Consider the following 21192-nt stretch of genomic DNA (forward strand, 5'->3'; position numbering starts at 1 on the left):
ACTGTACAGGTATGAAATGTCTAAAGAACAGGAAGTAAGACTCACCAAAATTTCTCCTGACTGAATCACTGGAATCTCCGAGTCAGATGGGTTCTCTCCAGTTGATGCTCTCAGTCCTCGGGTTGGTTCACTTGTTGCTGTTCCCTCGTCTTCAGTCGTGGTTTTCCTCCAGTTGGGGTTTTTCTTCCAATAAATCTCTCACTGCAGGTCTAACTTTAAATTGAAAGATAATGAAACATATTAACAACAAAAAAGAGAACCAAACATTTCCGATTCATGTTATTAAGAACAAAACTCACTGAAATTTAAATATTGAAGGCAAATATACAGTAATGATCTCAGTGAGCAATCTTTTATTGTCCTACACACGTCACAAAACGATATGGGATCAGGAAGAGCCATCATTCAGTCATGGTCAGGCAGAAGGAACAGATTCAGATGATTCAATCCTTCTGATCTGCCCCATCATTCAACCATGGTTGATTTTTATTCCAACACCATATTCTTGCCTTCCTCCTGTAACCCTTAGCTACTTAGCAATCTTTAATGTATTAAACTCCCTCATAAATATACCCAAACGGCAGCCTCAACCAAACTCTGAAGCAACAAATTCCACACTTCAGACACCTTTTGGCCAAAAGATTTTTCTCAACTGAATTTTAACAGGAGGCATTTTTATTCTGTGACGGTGCTGTCAGATTACAGACTCTCCGTCTAATGGAAGCATCCTCTCCATGTACATTGTATCCAGGCTTTTTGGCATTCGGTATGTTTACTTAATCATACATCGCCCTCACAACCCCCCACCGTCCCTCTGAACTCCATCGAGCACAGGTCCGGAGACATCAAATGCTCCTCATACATGAAGCCGATCGTTCCTGATATTATTCATGTCAACCTTGTTACCAACACGCCACGTGATCCTCCGTCACAAAGCGGAGGGCGGGGCGGATCTGCGGCACGCAGCCTCACGTGACCTGTTGGTTGGTCTCCCATTTCAATTCTGCGGAAACAGACAGCCTGGGCTCCTGGTTTGAATCGTTGAAAGCAGATTAAGTGAAGTCGACATATTTTTGCCGAGCCCATATAACTGGAAAATAAATGAGTAACTGGCCCTCAGTTCGGGGCTGACGGCCAACATCGGACCTCCCTGCTCGGGATCGGTCTCAATACTCACCAATAGGAAAGTGATATCTTCAGCCCGGAGTCAGTAATCCAGAGCCCCGGCTCCCGGATATACGAGACGAGAAGCCTTTCTCGATCCCGCAGACTTCAGCACCGAGCGTTAAGGAATACACCGCACACCCGGAGACAGTGAGCATGCGCGAAGTGTGGTACGTCATCAGGAGGGCAGGGCCACAGAAACGGCAGCGCGATGTTGCCCTCCTACGGTTTAATTGGGGGGGGGGGGGGGGTAAACTGCATCACGTGACCGGTTTTGGTCTCCCACCCCAGAGAGATCCTGTTACCCGCTACTCTGTGGAAAGAAGCAAACTTGCCGCTCACATCTACTCTCACCTTAAATGTGTTAGACATTTCAACCCCCAGGAAAAATATATCGTCTGTCCACTCTGTCTATTCCTCTCGTAATCTTATAAACGTCCATCCAGTCTCACCCCAGCCTGCGCCGCTCCGGAGAAAACAACACAAGTTTGTCCAACCAGGTCGGGCTGCATCCGTCGAAACGAGCAGTCAACGTTTCGGGCCGAGACCCTTCGTCAGTCCTGAGTTCCTCCAGAGTGTGTGTACGTGTTGATTTGACCACAGCATCAGCAGTGTACTTTGTGTTCGTCCAATCTCTCGTTATAGCTCATGCCCTCTAATCCAGGCAGGGTCCTGGTAAAACTCTTCCCCGCCCTCTCCAAAGCCCCGACATCCTTCCGAGAATGGGGGCGACCAGAACTGTATGAAACACTCCAGATGTGGTCTAACTAGTTTTATAAAGCTGTGTTACGAACTGTGACGTTTTAGAAACGAACCAGCAGCAATAGAGTTCACACTGGAGTCTGGTTTTGATGGTTAAAACACTGTTTATTAGTATTTACTTAAACATAGTAACTTAACGAAAGTTAACAGTGTTAAGTGGATATATGCGTAAATATAATTCTCCAGACTATCGAGCCTGAGGAAACAAAGCTTAGAGTCTTGAGATTGTAAAGTAGGAAAGTTCAGAAATCCACGGAATAAATGATGGGAGAGAGATATTTGTGATCCAGAGTGAAATGTAGAGAAAAGGCGGTTACTTCAAAATAACCGTCGACGAAGTTCTTATCCGTTGAATCCGTCCACATACGAGTTATCAGCGAAAATGACCTGTCACAGGAATACCGTCTTCCAGGGGTTACCAAACAATATACCCAGGCAAGGATTAACACAAGATATTCCAAAACCCACTCCTATGGATTATACGAAGTGACAGCCACACACATTCGTTGTGGTTCCGTGTACCGATGATCAACCCATTCTTGTGGGCATAGGAGAGTTCCAAGCCTCAGCTGCGACTAACTGAAGCTATCAGTTTTTCCAGTCTCTCTCTCTCTCTCTCTCTCTCTCTTTAGACTGGCCGACTGCCTGTCTGCAGATCGCTTTCTCTCTCTGATGGTTCAGTCCACAGTCAGCGCTGTCAGCCTGTGACTGACGTCATAGTCCCGCCTCCTCACGCCGGCACTCTTAAAGAAACAGTCACAGTACGAACGCAGGCTCGTAACAGCCGCAACACAACTTCCCGACTTTTGAACTCAGTGCTTCAACTAATAAAGACAACCATGCCATTTGCCTTCTTAACCACCCGATCAATCTGTGCAGTCTCTTTCAGGGAGCGATGAACTTGGAGTCTAAGATCCCTTTGATCATCAACACTGTTCAGGGTTTTGCATTTAACAGGGTACTGTCTCATACATTCGACCTACCGAGCTGCCAAGATGATCATCACTAATCAAATCACACTGAGATTTCTCAGGTCCTGTTGAATTTATTGCCAAGTGCACAAGTACGGGAAGGTACAGGAACAGAGAAACACTGACTTGTGGCAGCATCACAGGCAAGTACTTTCAGATAACACACGGAACATAAATTATACGATTCTCTGTCAGTAACAATCTATAAATATGTTTTATGTCATCAACAATATATAAAATACATTGCGTCATGATCACTATTAAAATGTGCATTTTGTGTCAATAACAGACATGGAAATGTTGAATTTGGTCCCTGTCTCTCCATTCCTCCTGTAATCCACAACCAGCTCCATTGTTTTTGTCACAATGAGGGAGAGGTTGTTTTCTTGACACCACTGTGTCGGGGTGATGACTTCTCTGTACGCTGCCTCGTTATTAATTGGTATTCGGCCGATCAATGTAGTGTGGTCAGCAAATCTAATTAGCAGATTGGAACCCGCCACTGCAGCCCCACACTGCACTATGTAGTGATTGCAAAGCTACGAAATTGCATGTGAATAGCCTCCCCTCCCTCAACTCCACTCTTTCTGCGTCACCAGCAGACTGGGACATCTCACATCTCGCTGCCTCCGCCAGGACATTAAACTGTGAACAACTGTGGTCAGGGACTGATCTCTGGGGTACTCCAAACGCTACCCCCTTCCAGTCTGAAAGCGACCCACTCATCCAGCCACACACTACCGGCAGTTTATCGACCTCCAACGAAAAAGACTAATCATCTACTCCTGAGGGTCAATACCATTGCTGACTCTGAGTTTACCACCGTCAAATGCCGGGAGGGACATAATAATCAGAAAGTCTCTAGTCACAGCCGTGTAAATAAAATGTGATCTCAGTGGGTGTGTGGCGCATGCTCAGAATGCGAAGGAGACAGACAAACTGAGCCAAGTCACAGACTGATGAAGGGGAGGAATGATCCATTTTGATACAAAGAGGGAGGCAGAGAGTTTGATATTGTTCCTGATGCCGGAACTGTGGCCAGTTAGAAGATGAAGTCTTGTCCCCCCAAGTTGTTTTGAGTTGTGACAGTGTTTTTCTCAGAAGGCACCATGGAAACTAAATAATCTGAGTGGAAATATTGTCCTTCACCTACCGACGTGCTTTGTAAGCTTTTAACAGTGTAGAAAAGACAAAGGATTTGTGTATGGGAATCACAAACACAACAACACGTTAGTTCCGCTGTATCTGTCAGTTCACCAGCGCTTGAAAGCCGCCGATCCTTGAATGTGGAGGCGGAGATGCTGGAGAAGACAGCGCCCCATTCGCTACAAGGAGAGCTCGAACACGTGTCCATATCCATGATCTGATTGGATACATCGCCATGACGTTTATAGCAGTGTGACGTCATTCACTGGCTCTTATTTTGGAAAGGATTCCGTCGGCCATCGCAGATACACCAACAGCTTCGCTCTGGGAAGCGGCCGTTCAGCTGCTCCGTGTGTGTGAAGAGACTCATTCAGTTAACCCACCTTGTGATGCTCCGGTGAGTTCACAATAAATAGAGGCCACATTTCTGTCCGGAGTGAGCAAAGAGTTTCACTCAATCATCCCAGATGCTGCAACACCAGCAACTTCACATCAGGGAGGAAGTTCAAATCAGCTCCGTGTTAAATGTTTAACCATCACGGAGACTGAAGGCAGCTGCAGGTTCATGAGGGACTGTTACTGTCAGATTCTGCAGTTCTTGCGGCTGCTCATCGCACCCAGGACTGAACCCTGGTCACTGAGCATTGGAGGAGTCCGTTCTGCTGATGGTAGCCTTAAACTAGACTGGTGTTTAATATTGTGGATCTGTGAATGATAAATCAGTTTGTATCAAATCCCGTGTCTCGCTTGAGAGACCACTCAGCCCAGCTGGTCCCTGCCCATATTTCTGTTCCATATCAGTATATGAAAATCTATCCCTGCCGTTCCCCTCTCACCCTCCCTGAGATGACAGGTTGCAACTAGTCACCACTCCGTGGGATAGGAGATTTCCCTTGAATGTCATAGAATCACAGAAATCTACAACATATTATCGATACTTTGTCCCACAATGTTGTACCGACCATGTAACTTACTCTAGAAATTGCTTAGAATTACCCTACCGCATAGCCAACTATTTTCCTAAGCTCCATGTACCTATCCAAGAGTCTGTTAACAGACCATTTGTATCCGCCTCTACTACCGTCGCTGGCGGTGCATTCCACACACACGCCACTCTTTGTTTAAAAAACTTAGCTCTGACATGTCCTCTGTACCTACTTCCAAGCAGCTTAAACCTATTCGCCCTCGTGTTAGCCGTTTCTGCCCTGGGAAAAAGCCTCTGACTATCCACGGTACCAATGCCTCTCATCATCTTATACACCTGCATGAATTTCCTGCATGATTTTCTCCGGGCTGAACAAGACGATGAGCTCACTGTGGTTGTGACGTTGTTCAGGGCTCCGGACGAAGTTGGTAAAACTCCTTCTTCCCTGCTCTTTTCAATGTTTTGGGCCATTTTCACCAATTTTAAAGGACTATGCCTCAGTCAGCTGGGTTGTTGCAATTGTTACATACCAGCAGCAATAGATCACTAACGGAGTCTGGTTTCGATGTTAAAACAATTATCTTTATTAGTATTGTGACGGGGTCCTGAATTACCCCTATGAACTGTGATTTTGAAAAGAGAGAGGGAGTTGTTCAATACCGAACACCTTGTTGGAGAGAGGGAGGGAGAGGGAGAGGGAGAGGGAGAGGGAGAGGGAGAGGGAGAGGGAGAGGGAGAGGGAGAGGAGAGAGAGAGAGAGAGAGAGAGAGAGAGAGAGAGAGAGAGAGAGAGAGAGAGAGAGAGAGAGAGAGAGAGAGAGAGAGAGAGAGAGAGAGAGACTGAGACTGAGACTGAGACTGCTCGGAGATGGTGTTATGGTTTCTCTGCAAGCTTGTTTACACTTTTACCAGGACACTGTCAGCTTCTGTGTTCTTACAGAGAGAGAAGGGAGGAACTGTTTGATGGACAGCTGGGGCTCAGCACGGTGAGATAAGTAGGAGGTCCGCTGATAGACCTCCAGACGCATGGTTTTGGACACTGAATGGACACTGGGTTCATTCCCTCCGTCCCCGGGGAGTCAGCAACAAGCCGATTCGCCAAGTGTTCTCCTCCTACCTCTCGGCGATACATCAGACTCAGGCCGCAGGGGACGCTTCAGAAGCGCCCCCAACTTCCCTCGGAGGGAATCGGAAAGAAATCAAAAAGCGGGACATTTACTTTGAGGTTTATCCCGCCGAGGAAGCGGGGGAGACGATCTCTCGGCTGTTTCGCCTGTACTATTGGGTGTAACGAGTAATTGACATCGCTTCGCACCAATGGAGATAACACAGCGCCTGAATCCTCTGTTCCTCTCGGGGCCATAATCATAACTGTTGCTCGACAGATCCCACTGAATAAAGTTGAAATTTCAAAGTTTAAGTCGGAAAAGGGAGAGACTAATGGCGGACAGAAATCGACTGTGTCTTACATGTCAGTGAGCGGGAGGCGGAATCCTGTGTTAAATGTTTAACCATCACGGTGACTGAAAGCAGCTGCAGGTTCATGAGGGACTGTTACTGTCAGATTCTGCAGTTCTTGCGGCTGCTCATCGCACCCAGGACTGAACCCTGGTCACTGAGCATTGGAGGAGTCTGTTCTGCTGATGTTAGCCTTAAACTAGACTGGTGTTTAATATTGTGGATCTGTGAAAGATAAATCAATTCTGTATCAAATCCCGTGTCTCAGGTAGTTATTGAAACTACCACACTCACGATGCAAACTAGGGAGTCCACTCGGCCCATCTGGTCCCTGCCCACATTTCTGTTCCATATCAGTATATCAAAATCTACCCGGGCCGTTCCGCTCTCACTCTCCCTGACATGACAGGTTGCCAACCATGTAAACTACTCTAGAAATTGCTTAGAATTACCCTACTGCATAGCCACCTATTTTCCTAAACTCCATGTACCTATCTAAGAGTCTCTTAAAAGACTATTGTATCCGCTTCTACCACCATCGCTGGCAATGCATTCCACACAAACACCACTCTTTGCTTTGAAACCTTAGCTCTGACATGTCCTCTGTACCTACTTCCAAGCAGCTTAAACCTATTCCCCCTCGTGTTACCCGTTTCTGCCCTGGGAAAAAGCCTCTGTCTATCCACACGACCGATGCCTCTCATCATCTTATACACCTGCATGAATTTCCTGCATGATTTTCTCCGGGCTGAACAAGACGATGAGCTCACTGTGGTTGTGACGTTGTTCAGGTCTCCGGACGAAGCTCGGGAAACAATGCTTAAAGTCTTCAGATGTTAAAGTAGAACAGTTCAGTAATCCACGGAATAAGTGAGTGGGAGAAGAGAGTTGTAAATCCACACGAAAATATAGAGAGAAGGCAATTACGAAGAATTCCACACATATTCCACGCTGAGTAAACGAAATAACAGTCGCCAAAGATCTTATCCGTCGATTAGTTCCGAAATCCACTTAGAAATATCACCAGGTGACAGTCACAGGAATATCGTCTTCAAGTGGTTACCACAGAACACCCCGATTCCAGGTAAGGGCCGACAAAAGTGATACCACGGGTACTCCAGCAAATCCACACATATTGATGATACGAACTGACAGTCACACATCCGTTGTGCACTGCGTGCCGATGATCAGATCAACCGTACCTTTTGGGCATGGAAGTGTTGCAGCCTATAGCAGTCACACGCTGAAGTTCCAACAGCTTGTCTCCCTTTCCCTCAGCTTGTGTCTGACGTCACAGCCCTCCTCTCTCAGGCACTTAAAGCGACACTCACAGTAAACGAACCTGCGGTCTTGTAACACAATGCACCTCTAAAATCTGACAGGCGGTAAGCGAGTGAATCTTCGATGGTGCAGAGTCAGAAACAAAAGAGTTGCCAGGCTGAATCAGGGGCTCCAGGGAGAAATGGGGTCCAGAGGAGGAGGACGAATAAGACCAGCAGGATGTGGTTAAAAGTGAAAGATTAGAAACATTTGGAAACTGGTTGATCGAAAAAAATAAGGTGGTTAATTTCTGCAAAATACAGGTGGAAATCAACAGATCAAGCAGAAATTTTGGAGAGGAATAAATAGAAAACGTTTAGGCAGAGCCCCTTCCGCATGCCTAGCCTGTGTACTCCGCTGCTTAGTTGCTCTCTGAATCGCAGATTTCCTCCAGCGTTTTGTGTGTGTCCAGCAACTGCAGAATCTCCTGTGTTTTATATCTGCATTTTACTTTGGCATTAGAGACACGTTGATATTGAGTATATTACTTATGGGAGCCGCTTTCTGCGTTAAAACAGCTGCAGATTTTTCCTATACCCAAGATAAAACAAAAAGAGATATGGACATTGAACCGGTGCTTGCAGAAATGTTTAATGGCACCTTGATTACCCATAGGGCCATGAGTTAAGAATTTCGCCGGCGCTTGAGTGCCGATGAAATGCGCAGGCGTCAGGCTGAGGCCTCCCTGACTTTCACGCATGCGCACAGTACACAGAAGCCTTTGAAAATGTCGGTCGAAGGTAAGAGTGATTCTCCGTGTTTTTATCTTAAACACCGACTTCGGGATAATTCCTCTGAATTTCCGACACCGTGGCCAGCAATCCCGGGACAGTCCTGCTCTCTCCCCTCTCTCTCAGCCCCACGATCCGTACACGGACCCCGGGGAGCTTCCGGCTGATGAGGGAATGGGAACCGATGGATCTCTCAGACAGAGCTGAGCTCCAGCTATCGAAATGCAAGGATTAGGAACTGGGAGAAAGGCAACAAAATCTTTTACATCAACAGTTGAGAAAATCGGCATTAGTACTCTTTTCCATAGATGCTGCCTGGCCTGTATATTGTGTGTGTTGCTTCCTCTACCTCCTCTTGCGCTGGACTTTTCTATCGGTGAGGACATGTTTTGTCCCATTCTCTCTGGGTACGTAATGACATCAAACCTGGTGGAAGATGATGTCCCGGGGCCTGTTGCTCCTTTTGCTGTGGTACCGTTTCCTGGATGGTAGCAGCAGGAACAGTTTGTGGTTGTGGTGAATTGGGCCTGTTTGTCCCTGATATTCGTTGGGCCCTTTTTACACACCTGTCTGTGTAAATGTACTGAGTCATGGAAAGTAGATTGTGCAATGTATAATTTCCTTGTTTATATTTAGACATTTTTTGGTGTATAAAATGATGAGGGGTATTGAGTGTGTGAGTGGCCAGAGGAGTGTTTTTTTCCCCCAGGGTTGAAGTGGTTAATGCCACGTTTCCACACTCCCATAGACCCTTTGTCCATCTCCTGAGTAAATAGAGTTTGAAAAATATTTAATGTCTCCCCCATCTGCTTTGTTCCACACGTGGATTGCCATTCCGGTCTTCCAGAGGACCAACTTTGTGCCTTGCAATCCTTTTGCTCTTAATCTATCACTAGAATCCCTGAGGATTATCCTTCACCTTTTCTGTGACAGCAACCTCATGCCATCTTTTATCCATCCTGATTGATTTCTTACGTGTTCTCTTGCATTTCTTATACTCCATAAGAAACTGACTGCCTATCCCTGTTATGCAATTCCATTTTGTGCTTTATCAGGGTCTGAATATCTCTTCCAATCCAAGTTTCCCTACAGTTTCTATCTTTACCTTTTATTCTGACATACCCGCTTACTACTTTCAAAATTTCACTTTGAAGGCCTCCCATTTACCAAGCACACCTTTGCCATAAAGCAGCCTGTCCCAGTCCACAGTTGGCAGATCCTAGTGTTGATCCATCCCTGAACACATCCACCTTTCCTACGCTGCTCCTTGTATTGAAATATACAGGGCTCAGCATATTCACTGCACCATGCTCAACTTTTTCATTCCTGACTTTGTCTGATGCCTGAACAACATCTGTCTCCACAACCTCTTCACTCTCTGTTCTGTTATTCAGGCTCCCATTCCCCCTGCAACTTTCGTTTAACCTTCCTTACCCCCACCTCTCACCATGCAGATCTATAACCCCTTTGGCTTTCCTCTCACAGATCAATAAAAAGGAGGTGCATACCAGGTACAGGCAGATAGGAACAAATGGGGTACTTATGAAATACAGGAAATTCAAGTGAACACTCATGAAAGAAATAAAGGCATGAGGTTTCCCCAGCAGCCAAGGTGAAGGAGAATCCTCAGGGATTCTGCAGATATGTTACGAGCAAAAAGATTGCCAGGGAAAAAAATAATTCTATGGAAGATCAGAATGGTAATCCATATGAAAGGATAGCATAAACTTGGGGAGATTTTTTTTGCATCCGTATTTGCTCAAGAGATGAACACAGAGTCTACAGAATTGAGGCAAAGCCGCATCAACTTCATGGACCCTGTACAGATTACAGAGGCGGAGGGGTTTGAGGCAAATTAGTGTGGATCAATCCCCAGGGCCTGACAAGTTGTTCACCTGGACCCTACAGAAGACAAGTGCAGAAATTATTGGGGCCTTAGCACCGATATTTAAATCATTCTTAGTGACAGGTGAGGTACTGGAGGATTGGAGGACAGACAATGTTGTTCCACTGTACTAGAAAGGCTGTAAAAATAAACTAGGAAATTATACGTTGGTGTGCTTGACATTAGTACTGGGAAAGTTATTGGAATCTGTGTGCAGGAACCAAGTATATACTGTAAGTATTTGGATAGGTGTGGACTGATAAAGGATAGACAGCATGGCTCTAGCCAATCTTATAGAGTCTCTCCAGGAAGTTATCAGGAAAGTGGATGAGGACAAGGCAGTGGATGTTGTCTACATGGACTTTAGCAAGGTACTTGACAAAGTCTCATATGGGAGGTTGGTCAAGAAGGTTCAGTCACTCAGCATTCAAGATGAGATAGTAAATTGGATGAGACACTGTCTTTGGGAGAAGACAGAGTGTGGTAGCAGATGGTTGCCTCTCTGACTGGAAGCCTGTGACTGGTGGTGTGCCACAGGGATCAGTGCTGGATCTGTTGTTGTTTGTCATCTATATCAGTAATCTGGATGATGGTGTGGTTAACTGGATCAGCAAATTTGTGGGTGACACCAAGACTGGTGGTGTAGTGGACAGTGAGGAAGACTATCATCGCTTTCAGTGCGACCTGGACCCGCTGGGAAAATGGTTTGAGAAATGGAAAATGGAATTTAATGCAGACCAGTGTGAGTTGTTACACTTTGGTTTGACCTACCAAGGGAGGTCTTTCACGGTGACTGGTCGGGCACGGAGGAGTGTTGTGGAAGAAAGGGACCTGGGAATACAAGTCCTTAATTCACTGAAGGTGGTATCACAGGTAGATAGGGATGGAAAGAATGATTTCAGCCCATTGCCCTTCATGAACCAAAGTACTGATAACAATAGATGGCTGTTATGTTGACTTCGAGAAGACATTGGTGAGGCCTAATTTGGAGAATTCTGTGCAGTTTTGGTCACCAACCTATAGGTAAGATGTAAAAGTGGTTCAGAGAGTTCAGAGAAAATTCACAAGGATTTTGCCAGGTCTAGAGGACTTGGGTTAGAAGGAAAGATTGAACAAATCATGACTTTATTCCTTGGAATGTAGAAGATTGAGGGGAGATTTGATTGTGATAGAGAGGCACAGATCGTGTTAATGCAAGCTGGCTTTTTCCATGAAGATTGGGTGGAACGACAACCAGAGGCCATGGGTTAAAGGTGAAAGGTGAAATGTTAGGGGAAACATGAGGGGAATCTTCTTCATACCGATGGTCATCCGGGTGTGGAATGAGCAGCCAGCACAAGTGGTGCATGAGAGCTCGATTTCAACATTTAAGCGGTTCGTGTAGGTACCTGGATGGTAGCGGTGTGGGAGTGAGCAGTTTAAATAGTTCAGCACAAACTAGATGGCCCAAAGGACCTGTTTCTGTGTTGAAATTTTCTATGATCGTGACAAGAACCTGGAATAATACAAAAATTCACTCTAACCCCTTTTGACAGTCGTGCGAACCAACCAGTCATTTCAGCAGGAATTTTTTATATGGCGTTAAAACTGTGGCACTTTAAGTTAATAATACATAAAAGAAGATCCCAGCTGCACGTCAAGGAAGACTACTTGCGTGAGAGTGTTTCAGTTACTGTGGGGCCAGGCACCCATGAAGCTCAGCAGGAACAGGGAATAATACCAATGGAGAGAGTCAGACTGAGCCAGGTCACAGATTGGAGACGGCAGGAATGCCCCATTCATATAGAAACAGGAAGAGCGTCAGGGAATTGATGGTCATTCCAGATACCAGCAGTCTGCCCAGTCAGGAGATGATTTCTCTGTCCAACTTGGGTTTAACCTCACTGTAACAGTGTGATACCAGATCAAACCTTGGCAGCTCAAGTAATCTCATCTGAAATGTCTTACACCCATTGATGGATTTTGTAAATCTTTTTACAGGTTAAAACTGAGAACGAATTCGTCTCCAGGAAGCTCAAACATGGCACGCCAGATTTGTTGTCTCTCTTTGGATATTTAAGAAGTGGAGCCAGGGATCCAATTGACCACCCTTCCTGCTCAAACAGTGGGGAGGGATTCACTCGATTATCACAATTGAAGGTACATCAGCATGTTCACACTGGGCAAGGCCATTCACCTGTTCTGTGTGTGAGAAGGGGTTCAGACAGTCTTTCCACCTGTGGACACAGCAGTCAGTTCACACCACACTGGGCAGAGGCTGGTCATCTGCTGAATTTCTGGGAAAGGATTCACTCAGTCATCTGACCTAATGGCTCACCAGCGAGTTCACACTGGGGAGAAACCATTCACCTGTTCAGTCTGTGGGAAGGGATTCACTCAGTCATCCAAACTACGGAGACATCAGCGAGTTCATACTGGGGAGAGGCCGTTCACCTGCTCAGTCTGTGGGAAGGGATTCACTCAGTCATCCCAACTACAGAGTCATCAGCCAGTTCACACTGGGGAGAAGCCATTCACCTGCTCAGTCTGTGGGAAAGGATTCACTCAGTCATCTACCCTACTGGTACATCAGCGAGTTCACACTGGGGAGAAGCCGTTCACCTGCTCAGTCTGTGGGGAGGGATTCACTCAGTCATCCCAACTACAGAGTCATCAGCAAGTTCACACTGGGGAGAAGCCGTTCACCTGCTCGGACTGTGGGAAGAGATTCACTCACTCATCCACCCTACAGAGACACCAGCGAGTTCACACTGGGGAGAAGCCATTCACCTGCTCAGTCTGTGGGAAGAGATTCACTCAGTCATCCCACCTACAGAGACATCAGCGAGTTCACACTGGGGAGAGGCCGTTCACCTGCTCAGAATGTGGGAAAGGATTCACTCTGTCATCTACCCTACTGGTACATCAGCGAGTTCACACTGGGGAGAGGCCGTTCACCTGCTCAGAATGTGGTAAGGGATTCACTCTGTCATCTACCCTACTGCTACATCAGCGAGTTCACAGTGGGGAGAAGCCATTCACCTGCTCAGTCTGTGGGAAAGGATTCACTCTGTCATCTACCCTACTGGTACATCAGCGAGTTCACACTGGCGAGAAGCCGTTCACCTGTGCAGTCTGTGGGAAGGGATTCACTCAGTCATCCCACCTACAGAGTCATCAGCAAATTCACACTGGGGAGAAGCCATTCATCTGCTCAGAATGTGGGAAGGGATTCACTGAGTCATCCAACTTACAGAAACACCAGCGAGTTCACACTGGGGAGAAGCCGTTCGCCTGCTCGGACTGTGGGAAGAGATTCACTCGGTCATCCCACCTACAGAGGCACCAGCTTGTTCACACTGGGGAGAAGCCGTTCACCTGCTCGGACTGTGGGAAGAGATTTACTCGGTCATCTACCCTACTGCTACACCAGCGAGTTCACACTGGGGAGAAGCCGTACAGCTGCTCGGACTGTGGGAAGAGATTCTCTCGGTTATCCCAACTACAGAGTCACCAGCGAGTTCACACTGGGGAGAAGCCGTTCACCTGCTCAGAATGCGGGAAGGGATTCACTCAGTCATCCCACCTACAGAAACACCAGCGAGTTCACACTGGGGAGAAGCCATTCACCTGCTCAATCTGTGGGAAGGGATTCGCTCGGTCATTCACCCTACAGAGACATCAGCAAGTTCACACTAGAGAGAGGCCATTCACCTGCTGAGAATGTGGGAAAGGATTCACTCAGTCATTCCACCTACTGGCACACTTGTCAGCTCACGGTGGCGAGTGGCCATTGTTATGCTTGTTTACATTGCGTGCTGCTTGTTTAGTTTTAACCGAGGACACAGACACTCAGAGTCAGATGGAGATGAAGGAGGAAAAATGGAGGAATCGAAACCAGGGAACTAGTGGCCAAGGGTGACTGTTTGGAACTTTCCTTTGCCCACAAGTGTGGGCTAATTATCGATTCACCATACATCGTAAGTGTGGTTGTCACCTCATTTGATCCATAGCAGTGGATCTGATGTGGGGTATCCTGCGGAGACCACTTATGTGTTAACCATTGCCTGGCTGTGGTATGGCAGTTCATTTTAAGATGATACCCCTTATGGCAAGTCACTTCAGGTGATAATTAGTATGTGGATTTGGAAGGATGACAGATAAAATCTACAGCAACTGTTGTCTCGTTTTACCACCACGGAACCTGTGGAATACGACATAATTGCCTTCTCTCAACATTTACCCTGGATTACAATTATCTCTCGCATCACCTATTCTGTGGTTGAACTGAACTTTCATACTCTACCATCTCAAGACTCCAAGCCTTGTTTCCCCGGAGCTCAATAGTTTGCGTGTTATATTTATACACATTTATACACATAACACTCACGAGGAAATCTGCAGACGCTGGAAATTCAAACAACACACACAAAATGCTGGTGGAACCCAGCAGGCCAGGCAGTATCTATAAGGAGAAGAAATGTCGACGTTTCAGGCTGAGACCCTTCGTCAGGACTAGCCGAAAGGAAAGATATTAAGAGATTTGAAAGTAGTGGGGGGAGGGTGAAATGCGAAATGATAGGAGAAGACCAGAGGTGGTGGGATGAAGCTAAGAGCAGGAAAGGTGATTGGCGAAAGTGATACAGAGCTGGTGAAGGGAAAGGATCATATGTCAGGAGGCCTCAGGAGAAAGAAAGGGGGGGGGGGGAAGCACCAGAGAGACATGGAATACAGGCAAACAATTAAATATGTCAGTGTTGGGGTAAGAAGGGGAAGAGGGTCATTAACGGAAGTTAGAGAAGTAAATGTCATCCCATCAGGTCGGAGGCTACCCAGCCGGTATATAATGTGTTGTTCCTCCAACCTGAGTTTGGATTAATTTTGACAGTAGAGGAGGCCATGGTTAGACATATCAGAATGGGAATGGGACGTGGAAATAAAATGTGTGGCCATTGGGAGTAGTCTGTTGCTGCTGGTTCATTTCTAAAGCGTTACAGTTTGTAACAAAATGGGGCCTGCATCTGGCATATGAACAGATTTAAGGATTGATTTATTATCGATTTCATCCCTTTTGATTTATTTGTGTGTGGAAAATCAGCAGCAATGGATGTTGATAGATATCTGGAAGTGTGAACCTCTCAGGCATTAGAGGACACCAGAAGGATTGAGTTATTGAGTATTGCTAAAACGTTAATACTTGCTAAGGTGAAATTGACAATGAGGAGGGCACAGATGCAGAGGGTGATAGCTGAACATTATGTATCTGAGGGTGTGTTTAAAGTGGAGGAGTTGGAGGTGTTTCCTGAAAGTAAACCTCATGAGCTTGAGCTCCAGTACAAGTGAGAAAAATTAAAGATGGAGGCTCGGGAAAGGCAGAGGCAGTTTCAGGCTGGAGAGGCAAAAAAGCAGAAAGAAAATTCTCTTACAAAGTGTAATTAAGGGGAAGGCTTAGCAAGCCTATTCTGCTTTGACAGTTGCTGAAGCAGCTTATTATTTATTTATTTATGGTGCCCCGCCCCCCCCCCCACCCCCCAATCATTGCCACTGGGCTATAATTGCGCAGGAGCAGTGTGTGGTTCAGTGCTTTGCTCAAGGACACACAAGCTGCCTCGGCTGAGGCTCAAAATCATGACTTCCAGATCGCTAGTTCAACACCTTAACCACATGGTCAGATCAGTTTGCTTTAACTCATAAAGTTATGTTTACCCTGAATAAGAGTTTCCAAAAGGCACTCATCAAGTTGTGGGTAAACCTAATGAGCTCACCCCAGTGGCCTGTACCTGCATTCGCTGAACCCTTTTCCAAAGTTATAGTGGATTGTGTTGGCCCATTGCCAAGGACTAAAGCTAGCCATCAGTATCTGCTAACTATTATGTGTACTGCATCCTGATTCCCAGAGGCAATACCTCTCCGAAATATTAAAGCTTAAACTGTGGCGAAGGCTCTTACCAAGATTTTCACTTTATTTGATTTGCCTAAAGAAATCCAGTCTGATCAAGGATGTAATTTTACATCTGGGTTATTCCAGCAGGTAATTTCTGAACTGGGAGCAAAACAAATTGCATCATCTGTGTAACATACAGAATCACAAGGGGCTTTAGAAAGATTTCATTCTACCCTCAAAACAATGATTAAGACATATTCTGTTGAAAATGGAACAGACTGGGATGAAGGAATACATTTGCGTTCGTCCGCAGAAAGAGAGTCAGTACAGGAATCATTGGGCTTTACTCCATTTTAACTCGTATTTGGTCGCAGAGTGACCTTAGACCTTGTTAAAAGGAACAGTGGATTGATGTTAACTCGTTAGACTATGTTTTGAGGTTCAAAAATAAACTACACCAAACCTGTAGTCTAGCGAGACAAAAAGATTTCTCAAAACAAAATGAAGTGTTGGTTTGACAACAGGGCTCACGAAAGAAAATACCGGGTGGGAGATAAGGTGCTTGCCTTATTTTGACGAATCCACTTCAGGTGAAATTCAATAGACCGTATGAAATAGTCTCCCAAATTAATGATGTGAATTATGTTATTAAAACACCCGACTGACGTAAACTAACACAGGTGGTGCACATAAATATGAAAAAACCTTTTTTGACAAGCAGGCACAAACTGTGAGTGTTGTTGTCAAAATATATGAATTTGGCAACCCTGAGAATGAAACCATTGACTCGTCTGAGACTTTTCACAAGCCAAACATGGCCCCAGTAAGACTAATGAACTCGGTTGTTCCAGAAAACATTGATAACAAGTTGGCTCATCTGCAGCCAAAACAACAACAACAGCTGAAGGAATTAATTCTGAAGTTTAAAGATTTATTTCCCGATGTTCCCAAGCAAAGCACGGTCGCAGTACATGATGTAGATATTGGTCAAGCCAAACCGATTAAACAACACCCATATCGCTTGAACATAGAAAAGTGTAAATTGGCTGAGCAAGGAATTGACTATATGCTGGAAAATGGTATTATTAATCCTTCAGCATCAGATTGGAGCTCACACTGCGTTATTGTGCCCAAACCTGATGTAGTGTTAGATTTTGCACTGTTTATAGGACGGTAAATGCAGTAACAAAAACAGATGCCTATCCTATCCCTATGGTGGATGATCGCATCTATAAGGTTGGAAAAGCTAAATTTCTTACAAAGATTGAACTGTTGACAGGGTATTGGTGTGTCCATTGACGGACAGAGGTAGAGACATTTCTGTGTTTGTGACACCATCTGGGTTGAATGAATACAATGTTTTGCCTTTTGGAAGGAAAAATGCTCCAGGAACATTCCAGGGAATGTTTGATTCTGTAATTGGAGGGTTAGAACACACAGATGCCTATATTGATGGCTTCGTCACAGGGAGTGACACTTGGGAAGAGCATATCTCTGCAGTAGAGAAGCTGTTTGACAGGCTTTCCCAGGCCAGCCTTACAGTTAACTTAGCTAAGAGTGAATATGTCCATGACACTGTGACCTATCTTGGTGTTGTTGTAGGTCAAGGCAAGTGGGCTCCTGTTCGGGTAAAAGTCCAGACAATTTCTCAAGTTCCTATTCTGACTGGTAAGAAGGCTCTTCGAAGGTTTTTGGCAATGGTTGGATATTATCGTACGTTCTGCAAGAACTTTGCTGATATCGCCTTTCCTCTGACTAATCTCCTGAAGAAGGTTGAAAAGTTTGTTCGGACCGAGCCTTGTCAGTAGGCATTTGATCGATTGAAAGCCATTTTTATGTCATCAATCTGTGCTCAGGGCACCTGACTTTACAAAGCCATTTTCTATAGCTGTGGATGCCAGTGATGAAGCTGCCGGGGCAGGGTTACTACAGAAAGATGATGATGATGTTGAACATCCTGTAGCTTACTTTTCGAGAAAATACGATGAGCATCAAAGAAATTATTCCACCATAGAGAAAGAGTTGTTGTCACTCATCTTGGCTTTGCAGCATTTCGATGTCTGTCTTTGTCCTGCGCAGATACCACTTGTAGTTTATACTGATCATAATCTGTTAGTGTTTCTGAGTAAGGTAAATGACAAAACCAGAAGATTGTTAAACTGGAGTCTGATTTTGCAAGAATATGATATTGTGATAACGCATATAAAAAGCACGGACAATATCATTGCTGATTGTTTTTCCAGATGCTGAGCTTAAAGTTTTAATAGTGAAGCAGAATCTGGTATTTGTATACGATTCTGCAATGTGTTACATGATAACCATACATGCATTATTTTACATACTGTAGTTTGCAGTTAAAATTTTGCACTTTTAGATCAAAGTTTTTTTGGGAAAGTGTTATGAGTCCCTCGGTTTTGTTTGTTGTGGACTGTCACTTTAAGAGAGTGCCAGAGTGAGATGGGGACTAACAATGACGTCAGCCGCTTACTTTCTCAGCTCATTTTTGATTTTTACAGAGAGAGAGCTCAAGGAGGCGGGACTGCCTGACTTGCAGCTTGTTTACATTACTCACAATTTGTTTAGTTTTAAGCGAGGACAGAGACACAGTCAGAAGGAGACAAAGAAAGTGAACGAAAGGACTGAGACAAGGAAGCCAGAGGCTAAGGGTCACTGTTTGGAACTCTCAAGTGCCCACAAGGGTGGGTGTCTTATCAATCCAGTACACAGCAAATATGTGCCTGTCACCTCGAATAATCCACAGGAGTGGAATTTGTTTGGGGTATCCTGTGGAGACCACTTACGTGTTAACCCTTGCCTGGGTATGTGGTGTGCAATTCACTTGAAGATGATATCCCTGTGACAGGTCACTTTCGGTGATCATTCTTATGGATTTGGAACGATGCCGGATAAAATCTACGGCGACTGTTATCTCGTTTTACCACGTGGAACCTGTGGAATTCGGCGTAATTGCCTTCTCCCTACATTTACCCTGCATTAAAAATATCTCTCTCCCATCCCTTATTCCGTGAATGAACTAAGCTTTCATACTTTACCATCTCAGGACTCTAAGCCTTGATTCTGTTCCCCACCCCCCGCCGATCTCAATAGTTTGGGAGTTATATTTACACACATCTTGCTTAAATTACTATATTATAAGTAGATACCAATAAAGACCAAGTTCTTCGGTGTGCACATAACAAACGATCTAACCTGGACCCACAACACCTCCACAGTAGTCAGGAAGCCACAGCAGCGTATACTGGAGCACCATGGAGAGTGTCATGTCCGGCGCCATCTTTGTAGGGTACGGAAGCTGCAAGGTATCGAACCACAAGACAATACAAGGGAGAGTAAAACCCGCCGACAGGGTGATCGGGGTCTCACTCGGCCCTGTTTGTGGCATTTTCCAGGAACGTTGCAGACGAAGGGTCCAAAGCATTGTTGAGAATCCCTACCACCCATCCCATGATCTCTTTGACACGCGGTGGTCAGGATGAGGGTGCATGCATATCAGCACTAGGAATGCCCGGGTAATAACTTGTTCCCTCGGGTTGCGAGAATAATGAATATCTCGCCATCAATGAGGTCTCGTCACTTGGACAGAGAGCTGTTTACTAAATGTTTACTGTTTCCCAGTGCTGTGCTTTACTACACGCGTTTAGTATTTAATTAACCAGTTTCGAGCACAATATATTGGTTTGTCTGTTGTGTGTGATATAGGTTTTGTGGTTGCACCAGGGTCCTGAGGAAATAAGTGTGGAATTAGGAGCAAAACTAGGCTCTTTCAAACCTAGGGGTGAATGGATACAGTCTTACGATGATGAAAAGAGTTCAGTTCAGTTTGAGGTAGCTAGTTGAGTAACTTCGGAGATTGAGAGAGGTGAGAGGAGAGTTGATGCCGTTGATCTTCCCATTGTCTTCTGAAATCCCTGTTGTCCTCCGGAATCCTGTTGAAGACACCGACTGTGACCGTAACACGTACGACCGTTCTTCAGTGGTGGAATTATCAAACGGGAGGGTGGGACACACAGATAATTCCCACCGATCGCACCTTTTCACTGACTAGAGCCACTGATCGACTTTCCCGAATCGATCCTCCAAAAACACACCTTCCTGTGGGTGCATCAAAGCTCGTTCAGTGTCCCAAACCGTATGTCTGTCTGTGTCTCAACGGACCTGGTATTTATCCCCACATGTTGGACACCAGCTGTCCATCAACCTGCTCCGTCCTCCTCTCTCTGTAAGAGGTTTACCAGCAGGCAAGTTTTCTTGTGGAAAGGTAAACAACTTGAAGAGAAATCATAATGTCAATCTTTGGATCTCTCTCTCTCTCTCTCTCCCTCTCCCTCTCCCTCTCCCTCTCCCTCTCCCTCTCCCTCTCCCTCTCCCTCTCCCCTCTCCCTCTCCCTCTCCCTCTCCCTCTCCCTCTCCCTCTCCGTCTCTCTCTCTCCCCCCCCCCCACTCCCTCTCCTCCCTTTCACTCTTTTTAACAGCTCATACAGTGTCCAAAACTCAGTCTCATTCTCCCGACATTTTAAAGTGATGGTCCACAGAAAATATTAACCCTAGGGATACATACACTCCTTCCTTTTCAGAAAATTTTTTACAAAGGAAATTTTTTTAACTACATGTTAGTATATAAAGTAATACATATGTGATTATCGTAATACATTACAGAAGCGTATACAAATACTAATCTCTATTTCACTTTTAAACTTAACATTCAAACAGTCTAGCTACCCTGATATTGTCTTTATCTTTCACATGCTTTGCTACAAAAAAAGTCAAATTCCTGCAAAACCAGATCCTTTATTCCAAGTGGCGTTTGGCCAACCATTGTCCCTTTTCGAAACAGAACAAAACCATCACGTGATCAGATCGAACAGGGCTGTCAAGACTGCCTGCACATGTGTTAGCTTATCACCAATGTTTTCCAAACTAAGCCGATTTATTAAATTTGCAAACAAG

General features: G+C 45.4%; 1 protein-coding gene across 1 annotated transcript; it reads left to right on the forward strand.

Annotated features, from left to right (window-relative positions):
• The first annotated feature begins 8430 nt into the window (after positions 1-8430).
• On the forward strand, positions 8431-17744 carry LOC132387112 (zinc finger protein 229-like). Its single transcript, XM_059959465.1, has 2 exons — positions 8431-8485; positions 12342-17744. Exon 2 carries the CDS (start codon positions 12670-12672, stop codon positions 14059-14061), a length of 1392 nt encoding a protein of 463 aa, XP_059815448.1. The 5' UTR covers positions 8431-8485; positions 12342-12669; the 3' UTR covers positions 14062-17744.
• The last annotated feature ends 3448 nt before the right edge of the window (positions 17745-21192 follow it).

Source organism: Hypanus sabinus, unplaced genomic scaffold (assembly GCF_030144855.1).
Source record: "Hypanus sabinus isolate sHypSab1 unplaced genomic scaffold, sHypSab1.hap1 scaffold_1538, whole genome shotgun sequence".
NCBI classification, from domain to species: domain Eukaryota; kingdom Metazoa; phylum Chordata; class Chondrichthyes; order Myliobatiformes; family Dasyatidae; genus Hypanus; species Hypanus sabinus.